This window comes from Acipenser ruthenus, chromosome 6 (assembly GCF_902713425.1).
Source record: "Acipenser ruthenus chromosome 6, fAciRut3.2 maternal haplotype, whole genome shotgun sequence".
NCBI classification, from domain to species: Eukaryota; Metazoa; Chordata; class Actinopteri; order Acipenseriformes; family Acipenseridae; genus Acipenser; species Acipenser ruthenus.
The window spans coordinates 42122563-42150028 of record NC_081194.1 but is presented as its reverse complement, the minus strand read 5'-3'; the positions used below and the strand labels follow the sequence as shown (position 1 = coordinate 42150028).

At 38.5% G+C, this 27466-nt stretch overlaps 1 protein-coding gene across 2 annotated transcripts in view; it reads right to left on the bottom strand.

Annotated features, from left to right (window-relative positions):
• crim1 (cysteine rich transmembrane BMP regulator 1 (chordin-like)) overlaps positions 1–27466 on the bottom strand; it is a 285572-nt gene that overhangs the window by 30677 nt on the left and 227429 nt on the right. For both annotated transcript variants that reach the window (XM_059025390.1, XM_034017044.3), the window contains 4 exons: positions 22727–22883; positions 15542–15663; positions 10934–11143; positions 2066–2281 (listed from right to left, as the gene is read on the bottom strand). In XM_059025390.1, the coding sequence (XP_058881373.1) occupies positions 2066–2281; positions 10934–11143; positions 15542–15663; positions 22727–22883 (705 nt within the window). The remainder of the gene's footprint in view (positions 1–2065; positions 2282–10933; positions 11144–15541; positions 15664–22726; positions 22884–27466) is intronic.

The window sequence follows — 27466 nt, the reverse complement described above, 5'->3', positions numbered from 1 at the left end:
AGATTGTCAGTTTTAATCGTCCCGGTTTTGCTATTTTATATATATCTTTTTAAGTACAAAACTGTATCAGCGTGCTCAGCAAGTTAATAGCAGAGTAATGTATTAGGTTGTATGTTAAGCCATTCAAATTTAAATTAACAATCGTATGGATTATTTGTTTAATCATTCTGATTATGTGTACACCATATGTTAAAATGGTAATAGCTGATCTATTTTTTAAATCATACTTTTTGGACATGTAACACGTTTTGACTAGATGACAATATAAAGAAAATAAAAAGAGTTGTTGTGATCTGCAATAAATGCTTTTTAAAAGCAATTAAAAGGAGCATTGTATCACAGTCTATCATTCTACCAAATACAGTGGAATAGTTATATGCCTTTGTCTTAGGTAGGTATTCACTTGAATTCAGGCTGCTAAGATTTCAGTTCACAAAATAATAATAATAATAATAATACTAATAATAATAATAATAATAATAATAATAATAATAATAATAAATGAGCAGCGAACAAAAAATTAAAGCAGTGGTAGGGAATGTCTGGAAATTGACATTCAGCTTTCTGTGGTTACTACTTTGTATAAAATTAGTTTTGTTGCATTTACCAGCAGATTTATAACAAAAAAAAAAACTTTATATAGATATTAAAAAATCACAAGCATTAAAAAAAAGATATTGGAAGAATACATTGCGTGCAGGAAAGAGAAACAAAATATACTGGGTTTGTTCTAAACTGTTTTTACCCGATGCTTTAAATTCCACTTTTTAGCTCTAGCAACATTATCACTGCCCCCCTCCCCCATTTTATACTTTAATTTGTGATATTTCCAATAAAGTGCTACAGCCGAGAAGATACTGCTGCTTCCTGGTCTCAAATCACTTCCTGTGCTGAAGTTCAAATGCACTCCAGTGGTCAAACTGCAATAAGACATTTCTTTTTTAAATAATTCATGCTTATTGTGAAGAACCAAATGATTTTAAACTCACTCATGTTGACAGGTATGAATGCATGTATGGTAGCACCAGACATTACATTTTTTTTTTAATATATATCATTTTGTTCAATTGTACGTAAAAAAGTACTTTCTTTCAAGCTGTAGCCTTCTACATTAAAGCCTTCTTGCTAAAGTAAACTGTGCTATATTTTCAAAGCATTTACTCCAATCATTAATTAGTTTTGTTGAAAGGAGGCAAATTCCATATTACAAAATGAGAAACCAACAAGAAGAGTATTCCAGTCTGTGAAGTGCACTTGTTGAATTAGTTTCTTTGCTAATCTTTTTAAGTTTAAACATTTGAAATCTACCTGGTGTTTATTTTTATGAGTTATATCGTGTTATGTTTTTAGGAAGGGGGTGGTTTTATTGAGATGGAAGACCTCATAATTTCAGCAAATCAACCTTGTGTGTGTCTGTTATGTGTCTGTGAGGTCATTCTGACTGCTCCTGACAAAGCTAACATGGTCCATCATGTCTGCTGTGTGGTTTACATTTTCACTAGGCCTGGAGGTTTTCAGAAACCACAGTTTAAGAGCACTGAAACAAAACCCAGACCCCGCCCACGTGGTCTACGTTGTGAGCTGGGGTTATCTAAGGTAAATGACTAAGAGAACTGAGGGATAGGTGTCAAATTTAACACCAGAAATGTTGTACTGTAAATAAGTATTACAACCAGAAACTGAGAACATGGGCAGCAGTGTGGAGTAGTGGTTAGGGCTCTGGACTCTTGACCGGAAGGTTGTGCGTTCAATCCCTGGTGGGGGACACTGCTGCTGTACCCTTGAGCAAGGTACTTTACCTAGATTGCTCCAGTAAAAACCCAACTGTATAAATGGGAAAATGTATGTAAAAATAATGTGTAAAAAAATAAAAAATGTAATTGTATGTAAAAATAATGTGATATCTTGTAACAATTGTAAGCAACCCTGGATAAGGGCGTCTGCTAAGAAATAAATAATAATAATAGTAGAACCTTTCAGTCTTCTATTACTTTAACTAAATCTGTTTTTTTTTTAAATATGCTATATTTCCAGTGTCTTAAAGTATTGCAAACGTGTTTCTTACCTGGGCACTGTGGGCAGCAGGAGTCCTGTGTTCTGATAGGGTTCTGGCAGAGGAGGGGCGGGCAGACTTCGGTTTCACACAGCACTCTTCCACTGTGGCAGGTGCACTGAGTGCAAGTGTCAATGTTCCATGTCTCGCCTTCCACAAAATACTCCCCCCCAGGAGCATGGCAGATAGAGGAGTCGCTCAGCTCTGGTGTCCGAGAACTGGTGTCGTCTAAAAAAAAAAAAACAGTAAAATATCATTTACAATTGCAAACCGCCCTCAACTTCTGAAAATTGATTTTTGAATAAATGTTCTAAATTTTTCTAATTTTCATAAATGTAAAATCTGCTTTGCTTTTGCATTTGAACTTAAAACTTTTGGGTTTGTTCAGTAAAGTGTCTTTATTTCCAAAGCTTTATTAACAGGGGTTCGAAAATATTCCCCCCAATGTGAAGCGTACTGGCAAAGAAAGAAAATGTACAGGCAAATAGCCTTAAGTGTATTATCATTTAAGCATAGTGGCTGTGGTCGTGGTGAAAGATTGGACACCATCAGCTTTGACTAAAAAAACATACATAAAAATGACATTCTCCTAAAACCTACAATTTCACCATGTCAGGACCTTTTGAAAATCCATGTGACAAGCTTCATAAAAAGACTAGCTCACCATTAAGATTCAACCCTTTCAGTATGGAGATAATGTGAAGATCTCCCTCTATTAAGACCAGTGCCTTTCTTATGCTACACTACCACATCAAAAGTTGTCATTCTTATTTGGTTATCTGAATTCAATGCAGGTACTTTGAAATTTCAAACAACGCATATAAAGTAGTCTCCCTATTGATTTTAGAAGGCCTGTATCATCCATTATTAAAAGAATAATAAAAAAAGCCAGCAGTATTGTGCTTTATGGTGTCTTCTGCAACCCCTCCCTTTTTATTATTCTTGTGTAAAGGACACCAAGACATCTATTATCATATACATGTAGAGTGTGTAACCAACAGCCTTAACTAGACTGTTCTAATTTGCATTACTCATATTGTCTGTTTATCACCGTCTAATACCTGACTATGATTAATAACCCAAGACTGCAAGCATCTACTGAATCTCCTGTGAAGCCCTTTGTCTAGTGTGCATTACACCAACTTATTGAGGCACAAGGGGGTACAGTGACCACATTACACAGAAAAGAAGTGTGATTTAAATATAGAACAAAGCCCTTTTTGCTGAAACGTTGTGTGGCTTTCTTTTTTCATTATTTAGCCTGTTGACATTCCCACTGTTCTCATTATTGGGTACAAATGCAGCTTCAAGAATGCATTAGAGTGTGCCATGTGGTTCAATTACTCTTTTCATCTGCTCCATCTCACCCTTACCTAGCCTACACACAATATACTCTCTTGCAATAACCCTCACCCTTGTGGCACCACTAAGCTTAGATTGCTGCATTAGGTGCCAATTAGGGACAGATGGAGTGAGTTTTTGCTACAGTCCTTTTAGCTTTTACTAGGCAGAGCTTACTCAGGGCTATCAACCAGGGGCATGCCAGTTGGTACAACAGCATCTCAGGGATTGGAACTACATACTTATTTTTAAATTCTATACAGAGAGTTACACAGTGAAACAATATGAGTCACCCTGGGTTTAGCACTAGATATGTTGTTTGTTTTGCGCATTTAGCTGTTTTTTCCTGTCCAAATTCACTTTTTTATTTCAGAAAATAATCACAGCACTCTAGCAGCGGCAGTGATCTGAATATCCATGCCCAACTGCAGGACAGGGTCTGGTACTAAGATCTGGGCGGGGGACCGAGGGGCTTGAAAACTGAGCTGCACAGAGCAGGGCTTGATGAATTGAACTGGCAGCAGCTCCTGCAGCCTAAAGAGCGTGGGTAAGTCATTACTACAGTCATTGTATTTTGTATCTAATAATAATAATAATAATAATAATAATAATAATAATAATAATAAATGAGCAGCATGAAAATTAAAGCAAGCAGACTTATTGTTATGTATACTGAACAACAGTAGTAGGGAATGTTAGGAAATTGACATTCAGCTGAAAACCTTTCTGTGGTTACTACTTTGTATAAAATTAGTTTTGTTGCATTTACCAGCAGATTTATAAAAAACAAACAAACAAAAACTTTAATGGATATTAAAACAATCACAAGAATTAAAAAAAAAGATATTGGAAGAATACATTGCGTGCAGGAAAGAGAAACAAAATATACTGGGTTTGTTCTAAACTATTCTTACCTGATGCTTTAAATTCCACTTTTTAGCTCTAGCAACATTATCACTGCCCCCCTCCCCCATTTTTATACTTTAATTTGTGATATTTCCAATAAAGTGCTACAGCTGAGAAGATACTGCTGCTTCCTGGTCTCAAATCACTTCTTGTGCTGAAGTTCAAATGCACTCCAGTGGTCAAACTATTTTTTAAATAATTCATGATTATTCTGAAATAATGTGAAAAAACAAGTGAAGAACCAAATGATTTTCATCACAATACAAGGGGGACCAGTGGTAATGTTAGTAAGTTAAGAGGGAAGATTTTAATCTATTAGTTTAAAAAAAAAAAAACATGCTAATTTTAGAATCAGTTTTTAAACCAGCCTTTCTCTTTTGTACTTTATTTTTCTTTTGTATAGATTGAAGAAACCTTTTCTGACCACATTTCTTTAATACAACCTTTACATAGCAGACTTAAAAACAGGGAAGTTTACTTTTCAGATAATATAAATGATTTCTGCCACAATATAGGAGATTTTCAACATGATAAATAAAGAATAATTAGCAGATGACAAAGCATTTGGAATGACAAATCCAAAGGGATTAAAAAAATTTCAATTTCAAACATGTTTATTAAATCAGTGAGTCAGTGCTGATTAAAGTAAACTGATGCTTAACAACGACTGGTCACAGCCTGGCAAGATTTAGAATATGAAGTATTCTAATTAATTAGAATGCATGGTGATTCATAATACACACAACAGTGTTAGTTTGCATGGTTATCCATTTCAACTTAAATGTTGACCTTCTGGTGGCCAAACGATTATCATGTCTCTGTCATAGACTTTTTTCCTTTACATATCATCCTCCTCGTACACTTCCCCCAAAATATTTTTTTTATCTGTAGGGAAGGAAGCTTCCTTCTCACTTTAAACTTGCTTGCTGCTGTATAAATAAAACAATTGCATATCTAAGCTGTTATGGCTAAAATTACAAAGGCAAAAGGCACATTTTCTGAGAGAATAAAACAATTATTATGGTATAAAACTAGAACAAATTTTGATTAAATCCAAATTATAGTGCTGTTACCCTTATGGCAAACCAAACAAATACTGACTTTTCAAAAGATGATACAAGGTTAGCGGTACCATAACTAAATTGTAATCCTACCGTAAATTGAAGAAAGAGACAGGGACTTCATACCGTTGTAAAATTATTGTTGTAATACCATTATTTTCTTCCTTTTTAAGGATATTTTATTTCCTTAGCCCAATATGTTCTTATACGTGTAACATTTTACATAAAGCATAAATAAAGCTGATCATTTCAATATGGTTTTACTAAGTACCAACTCAGCAATGGTAATTCGTTTTCTTCAATTGGCTTGAAAAAAACAAAAAACCTCTAATTAGAACATTTTTTTTCCCCAAAAGCCTTTTTCAGAGACATATTTAAAGCACTATATATATATATATATATATATATATATATATATATATATATATATATATATATATGTATATATATATATATATATATATATATATATATATATATATATATATATATATACACACACACACTCTTGTGCAAAAGTCTTAGACATGTTGCATTTTTCTACTCTAATGATGCATTATGAGTAGGCTTGCTACTTTTTGATATTAAATCGGTAAAGCTCGTTAAACATCAAATTCCCCAAAAATATTCGACTGCAATAAATGTATATATGATAAACATCGGTAAAACCACTCGCTATTTTTTATTTTCTTACCAAAAATAATAATTTAGAAATCCTCTCTAGTTTGTGTAGTTTTTATACTTGCTGTCTGTCCCGTCTCCATTCCGCTCTGAATGCCTGGGGATCGCTGTCAGTCATCTCAGTGGTCCGTTAGTAATGTAGTTTCACCCTGTTCTGACAGATCTTGTTGACTGAAGCAGTGCTAGAATGCTCTCATTTGCCAGCTACAGCGCCTGTCATTCAAAGCGCTTACTTTGAAATTGGCGGGTTGAGGTGTACGTAAGCATTTGCTTTAGGTATATACAGTGACAGTTACTAGTTTGATTTGAAAATGGGGCGCAAGAGAAAAACACTTAATGAATATTGTGCACAATACCATGGCCAACGGCTGAAGTCTCTGTGGCAGGATGAAGCGGGCCTGTCTGCCTTGCCTGTGACTCTGTCCGGCTGTGCTAAAGCAGGAGAGGGGGAGCTCAGACTCTGAATAATAAGTGCAAGTTAGTTCTTTTCAATTATCAATTTTTTTTTGTTTTGTGCATATTATTTTTACTTGTAAATGTATGCTATAAAGGTCTGTGTAATACACTTTTATATGCTGCATTTACAATTTGTAAATGTATATCTCAGCTGTGACCAAACGTTATTTCAATTAGAATGTTGGTAACCATGGTTTTCTTGCATGTTGACTATGATAAAGGGGTTTCACTAAAAAAAAAAAAAATTAAAGCATAAAGGTCGATTTCACCTATTCTCTGCTTGAATTGAAAAATAAAGATCGAAAAAAAAAAACGCTAAATAATTTCTAAAATAAATGTTGATATTAAATCGCCGATTTGGCAAAAAAAATTTAATTGAATAGTAGCAAGCCTAATTATGAGCATCAGCAATTTACTCAAAGGCTCCACTAGTGTTTTCTACTATTATAACAATCTAGACTTGCATAAAGAAGGAAAAACATTGAGTGAAATAGCTTGCATCACTTGATTTTCAAGGTATCCGAAGCATAATCAACAAGTACAGAGAAACATCATCTTTAATTGACAAATGCAGCACTGGAAGACCCAAAAAGCTGTCTAACAAACATGAGCAATACTTGACAATAATATCCTTAAGGAAGCAACAGAACTGGCAGAAGGCACAGGTGTCGTTGTCCACCCATTAACAGTTCAAAGCACCTTTGACAATTGTTCATTGTCATAGTCATTTCTGTGTTATTGTGCTTATTCTAGCCTTTTAGTCTTGTTCCCCTTTCTTAACAGAGGTATTCTTATTGCAACACATCCTTTAAGTCCTGATTTCAAGAGTGATCTTCGTACTGTTGATCCTGCTCTTTTCCATTGTCCATAGACCTCGCCACCCGATCTTGCGTTGTTCCACACTCTCCCATCTCGTCCATTCTCCCTGCTTGGCCTGGAAAACTGCCTTTACGCACCTCATCCTCTCCTACTTTTGCACTACCTGCTTCCTCCGTTGAGCTGGGGCTGCTTTGTGCCACGTAGGAGGAGCTGAACTGAGACCAAGGCCTCCTCTTCCACACTGTACTTGTCCCATGATATCACTGATACGAAGGGCAGCCTTTGCACCGCTTCCTTTGCCGCCCACTTTCTTCCAGTTTTCAACACAGGTGCTGCCTCCCTCACACACTTGTCGTGTGACTCTACTAATGTAATTTCCAATTGAACCTTGGCGCACTTAAATTCCTTGGTTAGAGCTGGGACTGGCAGCTACAGTATGCCTTTACCATACAGTCCCACTCTGCTGCGGCAGCGTGGAACTCCTAACGATTTCCTGACGTATAAACTGATTAATGCTTCCAGCTTCTATACTGTTGTCAAGAAAACCTCATACACAGTGAGTGGCCACAGAAGTTTTGGCAATAGACCAAACTGAAAGCACCAGAGTTTAAGTTTGCCTGGTAAAGCGCTGCTGTCTATGCTCTTCAACCCTTGCACTGCTTGTTGTCTCACTTCTCCCACACGAGCTGTGTCCTTTAGGTCCACATCATACCATCTCCCAAGACTTTTCACAGGCTTCTCAGACCTCTTATCCACTACTTTACCTTTAATTATAGAGATGCTCCTTGACTTAGAGGGCTTGAATTGCATTCGTGCCCAATCAATGATGTTGATTAGTTTGCTTAATAACCGATTAGTGCAGGATACTGTTGTAGTCATCCATGTATGCTCTAATTAGTGGCAGTCTCATTCCAGAAGCCAAGCACTCTCCTCCCACTACCCATTTTGACGCCCTAATAATTACTTCCATTGCCATGGTAAAAGCCAGTGGAGGAAAGGTACATCCTGCCATTATTGCAATTTCTAGACATTGCCATGTAGTGGTGAATTCTGAAGTTGAAAAACAAAATTGCAAATCTCCAAAGTTGGCTTTCACTAAGTTTGTTATTGTCCTCGATACACTGAAAAAATCAAATGTTGCCCAAATAAGTTAATGTGGTAATGAACAGTATGCATTAGCTAAATCTAGGAATGTCACATTGAGCTCCTTCCTCTCCTTTTTAGCTGTTTGAATTTGCTGATGTGCTCTAAGCATCCTGGGAAACCTGGAATGCCAGGTCTTCAATAGGTAAGCTGACAATCTCTGAACAACAATGCTGAAGAAAATCTTGCTTCCCACGTTTAATAGGGAAATAGGGCGAAACTGACCGATACTCGTAGAATCTTTTTCTTTTTCTTTGGGTATAAAGACTCCACCTGCTCAGCGCCATGCTCTTGGTACAACCTGTGTTTCCCTTGCTACTTTCATCAATTTCCACAGGATTTGTAGAACACAAGGGGTACTCTTGTACACTCTGTACAGAACTCCATTAGGCCCTGGAGATGATGACACCCTTGCCTTTTTCACAGCTTGCTCTACTTCTTTCCACTTAGGTGCGCAGTCCTCCATTTGGTATTCTGGTGGATTGATAGGTGGTATGTCTGAAGGAATCGACATAGGTTCCTGCTTTTTTAATCTCTGTGCATTTCCTCAAGATATCTCTCCAGCTTCTCCCTGGTGAATAATTTCTTTGCAAATCTGAATGGGTCTTTATAAAAGTTAGTGTATGTATATATATATATATATATATATATATATATATATATATATATATAAATAATATATATGCACATATAAGAACATAAGAAAGTTTACAAACGAGAGGAGGCCATTCAGCCCATCATGCTCGTTTGGTTGTTAGTAGCTTACTGATCCCAGAATCTCATCAAGCAGTTTCTTGAAGGATCCCAGGGTGTCAACTTCAACAACATTACTGGGGAGTTGGTTCCATACCCTCACAATTCCCTATGTAAAAAAGTGCCTCCTATTTTCTGTTCTGAATGCCCCTTTATCTAATCTCCATTTGTGACCCCTGGTCCTTGTTTCTTTTTTCAGGTCAAAAAAGTCCCCTGGGTCGACACTGTCTATAACATAAACTCCTAGGTCTTTTTCATAGATCCTTTCTTCAATTTCACACATACACACACACAAGTTTTGATTTGTAACCCTTAAATTCAACAACATTCTTATTACAACAAATCTTTAGTGCAGTGAATTTATCTTTTGCCTAACATACAGTTCCTAGCTGCCAAATAGCTTGGAGAATATGAACTGTTTGGTTTTTCAAACTACAAGGGACTGTAATGGTGTTTGATCTAATATCATAGGAAGGATGAATCAAAGGGATCATTTTATAGCAGGAACTGAGTGGTTTATGTAATAGTTAGCTTACTACTGATTGAGCTGATCAATGATGGATAGTGTGCACAGAAAAGTCAGGTAGTGCAGTGAAGGGACGGAAGGCAAGATCAAAGGAAAAATCACAAACAGCTGTAGCGGCTGTGTAAAAGGGATGCTTGTTCATCTCAGGTGGTTTGTTGTCTGAGTTAACAACTAAATAAAAGGCAAAAGGAAAATAAATAAGCACAAGACAGACCAACAAGAAAATAAATATGCCTTCACATGATGTTAGCATTGTAAACCCAAGCATTTATCTACAACAACAACAACAACAACAACAACAACACAAAATCTAGTACATTCTTTCAGAAATTGATTTTATAGCCATATTACTTTGGATTCTTATACCATCAAACTTCAGAAGCTAAGCAAAGTTGTACATGGTCAATATTTGGATGGGGCCCCTCCCAAGGAAAATAAGATGCTGCAGTTTATAAGATTTGGGGCATTCTTCCCTATGAGCCAGAGCTCTATCAACGCATACGATGTAAGGATGCGCTGTAGAAGGTACCTGTGGCAGGGTGAAAACCCTACATGTAAATAGTGTGTCTGGGTGTTGGAAATATAGTGTTGGCAGGGAGGGGGTTAAAATCCTCCCTGCCATAAAACATGTGAGAATTTGGCTGCAGCCTTAATTAAATGATTAATGGTTAATAAGGCTCCAGCCACATGGTATTTAAGGAGGAGAAAATCCTTTGTTTGGGGGCTGGTGTTTGAGAGGACTGCTGGTCAGCTTATGAGCTGTGTGTTTATAAATGGTCAGTGAAGGAGAATGCACAGCCTTTCAGCCAAATTGTTTTTGTTTAACCTTTTATTTTGGCCCTTGTGCCTGTTTATTTGTTCATGTGTTTTTGTTTGTTAATAAATGTCCGCACCAGCACTTTAAACTGCAGCTTTCTGGTCTGAGTCTCATTCCTGACGCTATCCTGTTACAGTACTATTAAAGCAAGGTCCTGTCTACATCATATACATTACAAATCTCAAAGCACACTTTCAAACAAGCAGAGATGTGAGGTAAGCAGTGCAGGCAAAAATTTAATACAGATCACTTAAATTGTGGCCTTCCTTCCGCTGATTGATTCCAAGTGTCGTTCAAGGTCACCACTATCCACCACTGTCAACATGAAAATCAGTTGGTTGCACTTGTTTAAAAATGGATATTGGATATCTCCTTACCTGGACAAGATGGGCAGCACTGCCCAGGCCAGATGGTGGGGTTGTCACAGGCAGGAACTGGGCAAGTGATGAGGGCACACATCTCCCGGCCATTGTGGCAGTAACACTCTCTGCAACCGTCATGCCAGCTCTCCCCGCTCTCATGACGCCTACCATCCATGGACAGGCAAGAACCAGTTTTTACTGGAGGACCTGCTGAAGTGGACATTTCTGTGTGAACACAGAGGAAGAGAAAGGCACAGTTTAATTCGGACCAGCGACAGGAGTGCTCAACTACAATCTCAATTCAGTGTCAGGTGGAATTGTCCTATGGTCAAGTGGAATGCTCCATGGCACTTTTACAATAACAAAGTGAAATGTTGACTAAGCATTACTATGTTTTTAGAGTATTCAGATACTTCACATGTATTTAAATTATTTACAACATGTTATAAAATTACAAAAAGAATGACACATATTTTCACTTCAGTGTTGCCCAATGATCCCAAATGGACTCATGTTGTAACTGAAAATAAAATATGCAGTTGCAATTTTTTTTTCAGATTTCTAATATTTATTGTATTTATATGTCATTGTATGAATGACTTAATTTTCTGAGATTTAGAAATAAATGTGAGCAGGAAAGGGTTAAGACTGAGAAGTAATTGGGTTTCTTAACAACGCATTTCCAAAGGGTGACACAATTCAACAATGTACAGTACGAATTAAAATTCAGGACTACTAGTGAGTAGTGTAATGGCTTGTATGTTACATATTATTTTGTATCTAATTTAACTATTGTATTCGTCCTGAGAGCTGACTTTGCCACTTTCGTGGAATCAGCAGCTCTATTTTTGTTTCTTTCTTGCTTCTTCTTTCACAGCCTGCTTCGCTTGCGTCGCAAGCTGTCTGTACTATGACTCTCTGTCGTATGTGAGTGAGTTTTCAGGCTACATTCTCAGGGAGAACACCGTTCCTCTGCCAAGAGTGACTCCACTGGTTGCTGTTCGTGCAGCTTGTGCGAAATAAAATTAAAAATAAATATTATTTGTGTGTGTTGTTGTTGTGTGTCCAGTGTGTTGACCCTGTTGCACTACCCCGCTTTGCCTGTGTTTGCCCTGTGAATTTTTGCTGCGTTGCAGTTAAAAAAAAGAAAAAAAAAACAGCCAGTCAGCCGTGTACTTCCTCCACTGGGGATGTGTTTCTACCTGCCCTGCCGTTGAGTAGACCTCGCCGGCTGCCTCGGCCCGTACACCTCGGTGCGTTGGGCCTTCAAAGTCTGTTCTACCCTTTTTCTTCTTCACTCGCACGCCGCGGCTTTCTTCAGCCTGTGCGTCTCCCCTGGTGTATGTTGCACGCTGACGAAGTGTGTGACTACACGCGGTTAGGGTAGGCACTGTTGCATTAGCTGCCCCCTGGTGCTTTGGTACCTCAGTGCACGCTCAGCCCTTGGTACTTCAGTGCGCACGGTGTTTGGTGCGCATGGTACCTCAGTGCCTCGGTGCGCTTGGTGCTCGGTGCACACAGTGCCTGGTGCACTCGGTGCGCACGGTGCTCGGTACGCATGGTGCTTATTAGCTCAGTGCGCATAGCACCCTCGGTACTCAGTACACTCGGTGCCCACAGGGCTCGGTGCACATGGTGTGCATTGCGCCCGCAGTGCTCGGTGCCCACGGTGTGCATGGTGCCCAATGCATTCGGTGGATGGTGATTTGGGTTGGTACTTCAGTGCCTCAGTGCATGCATAGCCCAGTGCACGCGGTGCCCTCGGTGCTTCGGTACCTCGATGCACTCGGTGCTTAAGCACTCCCATGCCTTGCACTCTGTGCAGGACGGTGTGCAGTGCCTAGGGTTTAAATACCCCAGCGATATTGCGAAGTGACGGCAGGCATGCCGTGGTTCCATGCGTGCACTTCCTGCAGGGGCGATCATGCCCCAGGACGATGGACGAGGACTCTTTCTCCATTGAGATGGAGGAAGGAGAGGAGCTTGTGCTCTCTGCTGAGGCACAGCCTAGCTCCGAGTTTGCCTCGGAGGCTACGAGCTCCATGTGGGCACTGATGGGATGCGCTGCAACCTTTCTGCAGGTCCCTTGGACGACAGCGGCTGAGCCACGTCGGTCCGTGTTCCGGAGGCAGGCTATGGCTCCCCGTCCTTCCCAGAACTGCCGGATTTCATGGAGGAAGTGATTTCCTCCTGGGATCATGCGGCCTCAGCACCGAGTGTGTTGAAACTAGCGGCCCCGCTTGCTCCCTTGGAAGGCAGGGAGAAGTTGGGCCTGGCGGGTTTTCCCCTAGTGGATTCCACCATTGCAGCCTTGGTCATGGCTCTGTGTGTGGGGGGCTTACCCAAGGACCCTGCGTGCCCAAACCCGCAGTGCAGGGTTACGGAGACGCACCTGAAGCAGTCTTATGCAGCGGAGGCACAGGTGACCCGCCTATATGGATGGTATACTACGGGTAGCCCTGTTCCTTGAGCCTGTGGCTTCCGAGTTACGCCTCCTTTCAGGCACGCTGGCAAGCCTGGTGGTGGCTCACAAACAGCTATGGCTGTCACAGGCGAAGGTTTACCTACACCTGAGCAGGTAGCCCGCACTCTACCAGAGTGTTGGCTACATCTTGGGCCCTCTTCAGAGGGGCCTTGCTGTCCAATATATGTACTGTGGCTAGCTGGGCTATGCCACATACTTTCTCCAGGTTCTACCACCTTAATGTGGTAGATCCTTCCCTGCCTTCATTAGGCACGAGGGTCCTTGAGGTTGCATGCTCGAATTGAAAGGGAACGTTAGGTTACTTACCGTAGCCATGGTTCCCTGAAAGAGAAGACGACCACCAACCAGCAAAGTCGCATCGGTCGCCCTCACGGGTTCGATGCAAAATAGGAAATGGTCTCCGTGGGCTGACCTCAGTAGGCGGGGTCGAGGACGTCACCCCACGGAGGGCCTATCGGCAGCTCTGACATAAAATGCTCAGTGAGTACCTGACCTGTGGCAGGCATATCCCAAAAGAAATGTTGGTGTTTGTCTTCTCTTTCAGGAAACCAGGGTTATGGTGCGTAACCTAACAATATGGTGCTGTCCCTTTTCATTATTGATTTATTTATTATTATTAAAAATAAATCAATGGCAGTAATAGAATTTATTTTCTGTGCTAATAAAGATGGATGGAAACTCTTCCACAAACATTTGTAAAAAACTCAGCTATTTTATCTGCAAATGTCAATATGAACAAGTCGTCAATGATTTCAAACTTGTCAGCACTTATTTCTCAGTAATAAGACTGTATTACATGATTGGGAATTTGATGTTCAGTGCACTCATTACAACTGAGCGGTATCAGGAGTGGACCAGCAACGTCAAGTACGATGGATTCAAAGGCAAAAAAGGGCTGACTAGAAATCGGAAGGACATTCTTTTCTATAGGGATACTTGCTCAGACAGTTCACTGTGGAACCACAGCACTACAAACTCGTACTGGGCAGAATAAATAAACAGCTCAGGATGGCAAAGAAAACAGAAAATATGGCTTCAGCTGTATTTTTTTCAGTTATCACGGATTTCACCATTTCCGTGCAGTATGTAGTTCCTCGTGAAAATGTAAATTTCTGAAAGAATAGTTTAAACAGTGCTTAATTTGTGCTGTTCTACAAATTCTTGTTTGCTCTAAATATAGAGTCTGATGCCTGGGACGTTCATGTTCAGGGTCATGTTTGGTACTAGGCAGCTGAGTGACGTGGGAGTGATTGTTGCTCTGCGGCTGCTCATACTACGGGCTGTAATAACAGGAGATGCGTCTCGACACAGGCAAAGACGAGCGAGCAATGCATTTTTTGCTCTCTCTTGCCACCTGGTTATTGCACTGAGACAGTATCGCAACAGGTTATTAGCTGATTATGGCTACCACTGTAACCTTTGTATTATTATCTACATTTTTGGGAAATGCACTTTTACACTGATTTAATTAATATGTAGTTTTAAATCGTTATTTTAGATTGCAGGGTTGTGTGATTTTGAAAAAATACAAATATTCCAGTTGTCACCGTTTAATTATCCTTAGTTTACTCGCACAACATTATTATACTGACTACAAAAAAAAAAAAACATTTATTGACTTTACAGGGAAAATAAGTGTCTACATCTTGTGTCTAAAGTGCCTACATCTAGCCAAAATAAAACTAAATCTTATGCTGCTTATATGTTTATATTTAAGTTTTATTGAATTGTCACCATTTCTTTCTTCCATCAATACACTTTTTTCTTTTTTCAAATCAAAGATTTAGCTTCAGTTACTATTTAAAACGTGATAGTATCACATAATTTGAACCGACATCATCTTGTGTAGAGCCAGAGTTTTCTTTTTTAAGTTTAAAAGAAAAAAATGTGCCACCTCGGTGGGGGATTTTTCACAAATGTAGTAGATGCATGATTTAAAAAAAAAAAAAAAAAGAGTTTCTACGGCAACCTGTGGAGCACTGCAGTATCAGGTACCGCACCTACCACTTACCGGAGACATTTTCCATGGAACCCATTGTAATAACACAAGATTACATTTTCAAATCTTCCATTTCTTACATAATTTACCTACCTTGAGAAAAGTACAAAAACAGATGGATGCCCTCCTATGCACTTACCTCTGCATTTGCAGATAAAGCAGCCAATATTGTCTTGCTCGAAACCAATTGGACAGTCTTTGTCACATGGCACTTCTGGGCACTTCTTGCAGCGGCAGATATCACATCCATGCTTGTTCTTCCTGTATAGCACAAAGGAGAATTAAGAGCCTAAAAGTCCTGTCTGTCATCTGTCTTTTAACTAAATCCGACTTTATTCCATGGTTGAAGTCTTGATAAACATCTTCACTGCACAGTGCACAGCAATTATAAAACTACTTTTTTAATATATATATAAAATTGAAAGTCGCGTATATATAACGTCAGTCCAAGTTCCTATTTCACTCATAACTCAGCACAATGAGAAAGACTGGAAGGCATAAAGGTAGTGTGGCCAAGTGGAGGTCACACCGAATTTGGAAATGGATTGTTTTTATTTTATTTTCTAGTCCCAGTCACTTTGGAACTTTGGTGTTGAACCATTGGGAACCAGGTGTTGTTTATTGTTGTGTTTGGCATGAGCCATTGCATACATTTGGTCGCCTAGTGTGCCACAAGATGTGAGGATAGCTTAAGAAAGAAAACGGACCAATATGCTGACATGTTAGAAGGCTTCATTCAGTCAGTATACATATTATTATTAATATTATTATTATTTATTTCTTAGCAGACACCCTTATCCAGGGCAACTTATAATTGTTACAAGATATCACTTTTTTTTTACATACAATTACATTCTTTTTTACACATTATTTTTAAATACAATTACTCATTTATACAGTTGGGTTTTGACTGGAGCAATCTAGGTAAAGTACCTTGCTCAGCAGCAGTGTCCCCCAGCTGAGATTGAACCCACGAGCCCTCTGGTCAAGAGTCCAGAGCCCTAACCACTACTCCAACAAGCAGTTCAGTTGTAATGGTTTTAAAGTGCAACAAGGATCATAGTGAGCTGCTCAAGCCAAAAGCTCCTGATAGAAACAATACAGGCACATCCACTCAAACAATCCCAACACAAATCAGCGTAGAAATGTGAATTAATCTCTTTAGTCTAAGTAGAAGTAGCGGGTTATTACTCAGTAACAGCAATGTGTGAAACAAGGCTTTTTTTTTTTATCTTGCACGCCTTTGTTGAAAAAAATATTTTATCATGAAGTCACAGCTTTGACTTGTAATCTGTCACAAATTGCATTTGCATGAACACCTCGGCTCGCCTGGGCCTGCTCAAAGTCTTTATGCTGCAGTACTTGCAGTAATGATTATTTATCTGCTTACTTGTCAAAATAATTGCCCCTAAACCATTAGCACAGGTTTCTTTAAGCTGTCTGTGAGTTGGAGGCCATTCCTGGATTCCAATAATCATTTTTGATGGGTGATAAAATCGTGGGTCTACAATGGAGTAAGGGGATTCTCGATGAGCCACAAATATCCAGAATCATTGTCTACCACCGGGGAGAGGAAAACTGAGAAAAACATGAGACTACTTGACAGAAAATATGTTTTTCACATCTGCATGTCCAGGTTCTTCTTTTAAACATCATTAAACACTGTTAATTGTGCAACAGTTTGGGGGTAAAGGTGGAGGCTTTGATGCTTACTGTACAGTATGTGTTCAAATTAAATGTATTTGGCGTTTCTGAGGAGCTGAAACTCAGCCTTACTTGAGTGTAGCAGGGGCAGAGACATCTAAGATGGTAAGTATACAAGCAGGGTGTCAATCATGTTCAAACACCCACATTGTTAGACTTACAGTAGATCAGAAAGTAATTCTCCTAGGTCCTTATTTCTACCCGGAAGAAAATGAAAACAGTACTGTATATTTCACTAAAGTTATGATTTTTTTTAAGATTCTAGATTCTACATAAAGGTAAATATATACAGTCAAACCTGTATATTAGCGACCATCTGGTCTAAGTGACCACTTTAAATTCCTCCCAATGATATTTGTTCTTTTATTTAACTGTATTAAGCGACCAACTGTCTAACGCAACCAACGACCACAATTCTCTTACCCAGCAACGGACTCAAACCTGTATAGCCCCCTTACACAGGGCTATTGTTATAATTAAAATATGTTTTTAAATGGCATGTCCTAAATTCAAAAGAATACGGTAACCATTTTAGCAGTCTTATCCGTAATCAATAAAACAACAGCGCTCTTTTGTAAAGGAAGAGAGAAAACGTGGAGAAACAAAAGGTCCTTCCTAGATGACAGAAAAAAAGTTATTAAACTTGTAAAGACAGTAAGTGCCAGAAAAACTGCTGAAAAATGTGGTACTAGAAAGACGCAGATACAGCAGTTTGAAACGGAAAGAACTAGGGCTTGAAGTTTTAGGTTTTTATTTTTGTTCACGTGATCGTGTTTTGAGCCGATTCCAATGTGTCCGTTTTGTGTTGTGTTATTCTTTCCCACTAATTTAACAGAATGTTCTCATAATTAGGATGTAGCGGCTTAACCGTTAAAAGGAAAATAAACACTGAAAAATTCAAGCCATACTTATAAGAGTATGAAAACAATGTGCGCAGTAATCGAAAAAGACCTTATACTGCCGTTGGTTTCAGGATGCAATGAATCAACACATACATGAAGGCAGACATAGGCATAAATGCATTATCTATATGAATATTATTAAATTGCATACTTCCTTTTGTTAATATTACATCTTCTGGCTTTTACAGTGTATGTACGACATACATAATTACAGGAAAGCATGACAAATAGAGACAAATAGAAAATTCATGTGTTATGGGCCCTCTTTTAAGAGACCACCTGTGTTGAGAGGCCACTATTAGACTAACCCTTGAGTGGTCTCTTAACACACGTTTGTCTGCAATTGCCCTGACAATTAACAGATTTCACAATGTTTCAATAAAAAACATTCTTTACAAAAAAAAAAACCAAAACCCTGTGTCACAAGTATTATTTTTGCATGACAGTTAACAAGGTATAAGAAGTGGTGTTTTTTTGACTAGCTTTGCCAATACATACATTTCACACTGGACCATCCCAGTTAAATTTAAGGACCAAAACTGACAGACCAGGAAGCATGTGACGATAACCAGTTGATGGTCAATGATACTGAATTGGCTAATATGCCATTCCAATAGTTGCTTGGATTTGTGCTGATTGCCACTCTCCATGGAGTCCAAGAAAAGCTAATAGCTTTGTGGAGAACTGAAATCAGCACACATACAAGTAGTTATTTTCAACTGTTTTAATTGTAATTGTGAATTAGCCTAATCAACACTATATACCTTCACATAAATGTCATACACTACTTGTTCAATCCGAACAATCAAATAATTGGTATGCGCAGCTGTGATGCAAATCCTTGGAGCCATATTTAGCATCAAGTGCAAGGGCAAAAGCAACAGTTCTAAAGAAATAAAACAATTTGTATAAAACTAGTAATTGCTTGGAACAATACTTGCTCCTAACTGTTTCTTGTTAGCTTTATAGTATTAAAATGGTTCCCTTTCAAGTAAGAAATGTAACCAATACCTTCGATTGGGTCTCCTGCACATGCACCCTCTGCAAGCCTGGTTCAACAGCAGGGTCTTCTGTGACCCCTATTGACAGTGTTCAACCTCTGTCTAAGGGCACTCTCTTGGTGGAAACAGACGGCCCATCTACACTTAGGCATAGCGCTTGGCAGTGTCACCAGAATGGGCGTTGTCACCACGGAAGCGTCCAGCCTGGGCTGGGGCGCTGTGTGGAATGGCCGGGGTGTACAAGGTGTGTGGAACCCTCCCATGGTCAAGCCCTGTCTAAACAGCGGCTGTCCAAGTGGATAACAGACATGGTCAGGACTGCCTATGAGCTGGCCAACTTGCCCCATCCAGAAAAGCTCACTGTCCATTCCACCAGGGGCCTTGCAACTTTGTGGGCTTTATTCCAGGGTACGCCTGTCAAGGACATATGCAATGCAGTGGTGTGGGCTACTCAACCTACCTTCACTAGGTTCTACAGATTGAATGTCGTGGATCCTCAAAACCCTGGCTATGGAACTAGAGTGTTAAGGGCGGCTTCCCTGTTGACACTTACAAGACAGGCACAGAGGTGAAACTCTCCCTCAATTTTTTCAACCTAGCTACTTACTAGTTACTGGGGTTCCAAATGGTAATGCGCAAAGCAACCTTTGGCTTAGCCTTGTAGCATTTCGGTCATTCCACAATCTTGCCCTTGCGACGGCTTTGATACACTCACCAATTCAGTAATGGTTACATTTTGGACTTGAAAGGGAACGTTAGGTTATTATCATAACCCTGATTTCCTGACATGATGCTGAGATCTGTATCACAGGCTCAAAGAGCAGCTTTGGTATACAATATTCAGGATTTGGGTCTTTAGGAGGTAAACACCCATTCGGTAATGGTTACATTTCTATTTCAGGGAACCAGGGTTATAATAATAACCTAATATTTGTCTTTTCGTTGCTTTTGTTAGTAAAAAGTAATTTTTTGGGGAGGATACAGCTAGCAATATGTATGGTATTACACATGGGTGATGCCAGCCTCTTTGCAATGCTGGGGAAAAACACATTAAATGCAGGGAAACGTAACTTGTAGATGGAGTCACCAAATCATGTCACAAGATTCTAGAGCTTCATATACTGGTCATAGGGGCCCTTAAAACCTGACCCTTATAGGTGTCATACAAATGCTATACAGTATGGGGGAATACCCAAGACAAGTCTGTCATGTTTCCTAGACCTTGGTTGTCTGTACTGTTGAAGGAGTTTACAATTTGCCTTGAATAAGGGTTCTATTGTCAATTTAAAATAAACACTGTATTCAATTGCCCATGAAGGAGGTATTATTAGTTTGTCAAAATATTTAACTTTCAAAATGTTGAGTAAGTCTGTGTGCCAAGTCATCAGATGTCAGAAGTTGTGGGTTGATTCCTACTTTGTTAAAAATTGTGTGTTTGTAAAACAATATAAAAATATCCTTTTTGAGCATTTGGTGTTAAATCCTCAGCAGCAAAAAAACAAAAAAACAAAACAAAAAAAAAATGTGTGACAACTAACAACTGTGCATGCCCCTGGGGCTTTCCACATCGCATTCATGAGGTCACAGTCACTGAAGTGGGAGCAACACTTTGAATAAGGACTTGTTACTGTAATGTAAAATCTATGACCATACCCCTAATTATTATTAACTTTTGGGTGGGCCGAGCACTTTATTGAGATTTTAATGTTGCATGTGTTATGGAATGGGTATCCCTACTCAGAAGTGAATGCTGTACTCAAACAGAGAAGACAGAGCTGAATAAGGTTCTCAGGATAGAAACAAAAAAACTACAGGTTTAAATGACAGAATGTATTTTACTCTGTCAGTAAATTTACTGAAAATGTACTCTAATTTACTGCCCTTATTCATTAGTAAATTATTTACTAACTTTTAAAAATCTTAGTACTTAAAGGCCTAAAATACAACTCAAGCTAAAGTGGTAATTTGAATAAATTCATTATAATAGTTTACCCTTTTACAGTACCATTGATTTTTAATACTATAGCCTGAAGGGTGAATATAACTTTCAAATAACGTATAGTAGATATTAACAGCAAACACTAAGATATTAACAGCAAACTACCAACTAATCACTACACCCTTTCAATATGTCCCTCTTGTTAAATATGAAAAGGTGAGCCTGGCAGTTTCTGCTGTCTCTTTCAAGGACCCGTAAGGCATTTCAACCTTTTTAACCTCTATACATTTCTCTAAAGATTTAGACTTCTTATTTACATTTTTCATTTTAAGCTTAAAGATGTAGTGCCCCATACTGTTTTTTTTTTTAATTTTTTTTTTTACATATTTCAGAAACCTGTAAATTGTTAAACAAATGTTTTAAAACTATATAGCTGTCATGTAAAATGTATAAGCACAACTAAAAGAACATTTGGAACTATTATGTCATGTTTTGGAAGAGTTTGTAGATGTCATGCACAATCTTAGCGTCTGCTAAGAAATAAATAATAAATCACTGAGAATGTGTATTTTGCTCCTTTTATAAAACCATACTGTATATTTCAGTGTAAAGTTTAACACAATTGTCGGACACTGCCACTGACAACATATTCATGTTTTTCATGTGCAATGTATGCTGTGTTAGAGTTCTACCCTACCCACTTCAATTACATGTTTTAAATCATTCTTAGCTCTAAGTACTGGACCAAACATTTAATGCACAGACACGACATTGAATGAGACTACATTTGCACAGACTGAAGGGCAGTTGGACTACGGGTCATCTGAAACACAAAGAGGCTTTCACCCAGTCACAGTAACAAAATATCAGAGCTGCAACCCAAGCACCTGTTTTTTTTTCTTTCTGACGTTTTTTTTTAAAACGTCAGAAATTACAATCTGATCTAAATATAGAACTACTTTTCTTCCTCAGCTGTAGTTTGATATTGGCTGGAGTACAGTAATCCATCGCATATCCAACTGCAGTGGGACCAGAGTAAGGGCAGATATGTAAAAAGTCGGATGAATGAATGCTGTTTTAAATGCCATTATACACAGCTGTAACAATTACTATATTTACACAATTATTGTTTTGAGATTCAGCTTTTATTAGGGAGTTCCTCTAAATCCATTGTTTAGAAAGATACAGGGTATTAATGCTTGTGACAGACAGTCATCTGCTGAGGGACAGGCAGGAGATCGAGACGGAGGCTGAAGTGGATACGCCCCACAGGTGAACAGGATTTATTTACCTTTGTATAAGTCTATTTTTTAGGTGTTTTTAGGGGGTCCTAAAAAGGGGGGGGGAGGGGAGGGGGGGGGGGGGGGGGTAGTGGGAACGGACAGACTTATACACCAGTGCAACTTATACATCTCGATTGTAAGTCGCCCTGGATAACGGCATCTGCTAAGAAATAAATAATAATAATAATAATCTGTTTTTACGGTACATATCAACACACTGAACAGCTCACGTGACATTACCAGCAATGGCAACGCACGGAGCACATACAACACAGTGTATGAAAACTTTGGTAGGATCTAATCTTCTGTCTTCAATAATAAACTAACGTTGCTGAAGAGGTTGACCATGGCGGATAAACGGTTAGGGCAGATATGTGACGGGTGGATACGCACCGGATTACTGTAATTGGTTATAATTTCTTCAAAATAGGCAGTAACAGATTCAAATAAAACATTTAACACTAAGATTTTTTTTTTTAAAGAACAAGAACTCACATGTATCCAAAAGGACAGTCCTTGTCACAGACGACGTGCTTGCATTTCTTTGGACGTGGGCGGCACTGGCAGATTTCACAGCCGTGGGCATCTGTCTGGAACCCAAACGGGCAGTCAAGGGCACAGCCTGATATCAGACCACTGCACAACTCCTCTCCTTGAAACATGAAAAAACAGGAAATGTAAATGCATGCTAGTTTTATTTTTTAAATATTTTTTATGAATTTAGTGCTTGTGAATTGTGAGAGAGAATGGCACTGGTTACTATCAGGCTTGCCTTGCCATTCAGTCCTGGGCCTCTCTCCAGCTAACTGCAGAATTGTTCCATATTGTGTGGTGATTTTGTGGTATGGACTATTGTGCAATGTAACCCAGATTCAAACCCAGGCCTCTGTATGTGAGACTACTAACTTAATGTAGTTCAACTGTATCATGTATGCCACAGATCTCCACTAATGCCATCAGTCTGCTTCTACAGTAGTAAACTTCTATGACAAACATTTTGACTATATACGCCCATGGGCCTGTCTCCGAGTATAAGGGCCACCATGGTTGAAGATAAGCAATCTTGATGGTTGTTGATCTCAAGAAGGCATATAATTTATATGGATATGTTTTATAGCAATGAACATGCAATGATACCCCCCAACTAAAAGGGGGAGTCACACTTCATCCCTAAGGACCGTGACTCTCAAGTTCCGCTAAACTCAGGTACTGAGAAAACTCGTCACAGATCCCTTGCTTTTAAAATAATTCCCTGAGGGGAAGGAGGTGTCTTCACTGATGAAGAAGTTATATCAAGCTTGGTTTACATTAATTTAAAAAAAAAAAAAAAATGATTTGATTTCCATTGCTAGAGGCAACCACGCACTGTTCTCTGGAGCTGACTGCTTCCAATTTACATTTAAATGAGGTTACAGAAAAAAAAGACATGACATACATTTTACAAAGCTTTCTTTGAACAATTGCAAAAAGTATTGAAACAATAAATTCAGATTACTTATTATTATTTTTTATCATCACCATTAGAAAACAACAACAACAACAATAAAAATAATAACTTTTTAATATTAAAACAATAACTCTTGTATAAAACACTCTTGGCAGCTGCCTTATATGTTTGCTTCATGAAGCAAACGTAACGTTGTTAACTCCCACCAACTAGTCTCTGTAAGTCACTGGCGTCTGCTAAAAAATAAATAAATAAATAAAACATAAACACTAAATAAATACATAAAGACCAAAGTTGTATAATATTACAAGCAGAAATATCTAAAAATAAGATATCTGTTTTCTAGGACAACCTAGGGTAACTGTGATGAAGTGACACAAAATAGAGTCATTTACAAACCAGGAGGGATTGTATTTTGTAATCCAAAGCATCTCCTGAGGCAGATTCTACAGCAGTAGCTGAGATGAAACGAAACTAATACAGATTGGGAATGATAGAAAATAATTCAGCTGTCAATTCTCCACTTCTCTGAGACCTGTGGTATGGCTTGAGACCTTTTGAATCATACAAGTAATTCTAAACTCTAATACAGTATGTAGAGGCTGACCAAGTCTTCACAATGAAAAAAATAAGTCCAGCCACAAACACTTTTACTGTGTTATGTGAACAACTCATGCACCACACCTCTACATACTGTATCAACATATATCTACTTACTACAGATTTCTAAATACCAGCCTCATCCCTACTCTCAGTACAGTAGATAAAGGGAAATTGTGAATAGGGTGTACATTTATCAAGTTTTGTCTGACAGGGAATGGATCAATGGAAATGTTATCAGTACTACAGTTAATTGGATTTTAAAGGATTTTAACCTTTATAACAAAAAGGGACCTCTGAGATAAAAGGTGAAAATAAAAACGTGTATTTATCTGTACTTTAGAATCACTTAAGGTGTGAGGCTTAAATCTTAATATACAGTAATTAAGAATTTCACATTTTCTTTGTTGGTCAAAGGCCACAGTTAGTCTTACTCATATCTGTTTTATGTGAATGTTCATAGTTTCAAGAGAATTGGGAGACTATAATTAAAGATAATATTGAACATATAGATTTGACCTTTGACATGAGTTGCTTAGGACAAAGGTCGCTGTCACTGTATTAATAATAATAATAATAATAATAATAATGATAATATATTTATTTTTATATAGCGCCTTTCATAGTGGACCACCATCACAAAGCGCTTTACAGAGGTAGGCTGTGAACAGTGCATTATATGCAGAATCACTTACAATAGGACACTAATTTGCCAATGTCAATGTATACCGGTATATTAAGCCCCAAAGTGCATATTTTATAGTCGCTGAAGATATTTTCCAACAGCAAGGTTCAAAAATAGAAAATATGTGTTGCTGAACCAACATAGACATAGATATGAGCTTAACAATATATAACGTTAGACAAAGACGGAGTTTAACCATTATCTAGTTTGACAGGGTGAGTGTATACAGAAATGCTTTTATTTTTTTTTGTACTTGGTTTGGTATCAGTACACAGTAATAGGAACTGTTAAACAAACATCATTCAGGCACATTGAGGTTATTGTGATATACATTCATTTTCTTGTTCTTTCAGTTTTTGTCTCTGTAAGGTAAGACAGTGTGAAACCTTTCTACAGCATTACTCTCACTTCATTTTCTTTGTACTCTAGCATTCTTTAATTCACACATTTTAAGTGTGTACAAATTAAAATAAAGAAACTACCCACAATCAAACAAAGAATCCTATGCAGGGCTCCAGACAAACTTTTTGCCAATGGCCAAATTAAATTGCTGGGTGCCACTTCAGGAGCAAGTTGGTTCCATATTCAACTGCTTAAAATACAAGAACTTGCTAAGATACTAAAGTGATATTAAATACAGCAACGAAATGCCTGTACTCACTTGTTTGTTGCCTTATTCTGCTGAATGGTTAATGTATGCATCTGATGACTGCAATTAACTCAGCATGTTTATATTTTTAATATTTTGCAAGTGTTGTGCATGGAATCGGTATATAATCAGTTATAATATGGGAAATACAGTAGCTTTCTGCAGCTCCCATGCTCAGTGTTAGTGAAGTCCTGATCTGACAACATGTAACACAGACAGATCTTATGATTACATGCTACTGTTTATTTTTCAGTAAAAAACAGTTTAAATTGCAGTGAGTTCGCTCTGCTATTTACAATATTAAATACACCACAGCAAGCACATTGTCATATATTTAGATATTTTCATTAGTACAATATGAGAGCTAAATTTAGAGAATGGCAGTTTTTTGGTTTTTAATGCAATCAAGTAAGCTGCAGTACATTTCATTTTTAATTCCCCACATGTTTTTTATTCTCAGCAGTACACTTCCTAATTACAGTCTCAAGTATTTCTGTGCGTTCTGCTTTCACCTTTCTTAAAATGGTCAGTTTGAGAAATAAACTTTGTTTTCCCTGCAACAGTTGATCCTGCTTTAGTACAAAACTCATGCTACATTACTGTTTTTCATTATGGTAAAGTCTTAAATTACAGTGCCTGATCCTTTGGCTGAATAGATATTATCAGCTCATCATCTAACTATGGAATCTGCTGTGCAATTGAATCATCCTTCAAGCAAATCTGGAATAGTTGAGGCTGCTAAAAAACAAAATACAACAGACCAAAAAGAAAATCTGTTCGCATTGACTAAAAACTTTATTTGACACTGTGACAGGGGAGATCTGTGCTGGCTATCTGGTGCATGCATGATCCTGCAGGGGGTGGTCAAAAGCCCTGTTTGACCCGCCTATCAATCATGGCGATGAGACAAAGAGGTTGAGCAAGGCTGTGTCGCGCAAACCTCTTTGATTGGATGAGGGGTGGGTTTTGGGGGGGGGGGGGGGTGGTCGATCCCATAAAAATAACGCTGCCCCTTTCAGGAAACAATCCAGCGGAAGCTCTGTCCAGAGAACTGGATTAACAGCCAGGAGCCAACAGAGTACCAAGGAGGGGACACAGACAACAGAGATGGCGGAATAAGGCAACTGCTATAGTTGGGAGATGTACCCACATTGGGACGGAGTATAGTTTAGCTCAGGGGATCTGGGCAACCCCACTAGTAATAGTGAGGGGAAAGGAGAGTGTCCGTGGCACTCAAGCCTCACCAGTTAACGGAGGCTGCGAGACGCTGCATAGAGCAACACTTTTTGTTTGTAGTTTTGTTCATAGTGTTTATTTTCTCTTTTGCTTTCACCTTTTGTTTGTATTATTATTTTGCAGCACCAGTGGGTGCTTAAACAGACTTGTACCATCCAAGCATACTTACAGTTGTTGGTATAGGACTCCCCAGCACAAGGATGCCCACTTGTGTTAAATAAATCTCGTGCACCTGTGTGGCATTGTCAAAGAAACCTGACTGACTCCTGCGTCCACCTGTGAATCACCCACGCACCCTATCACAGACACCCTACGATTTAACTGGAGAAAGAGTTCACAAAAAAAAATCATCTAAATACGGTAACCTTTTCACTTCATTTTTGTTTATTTATTATTGAGCCTGCATTACAGCCAGCAGTCCAGTCCAGTAGTCAATTTAATGCGTAAAAATATGCATAGCAATTTTGCTGCACAGCTTGTCTGCCTCCACCTCCCCTAAAACTTCCACTAACAACTACATCTCCCAGAATACAATATCTTCTGTTATTAGGGAACTGTACAAAAGAAAAAAGAGTTTAAGAATGTAATGTTAAAATATAAGTAACGTAATTAATTTGC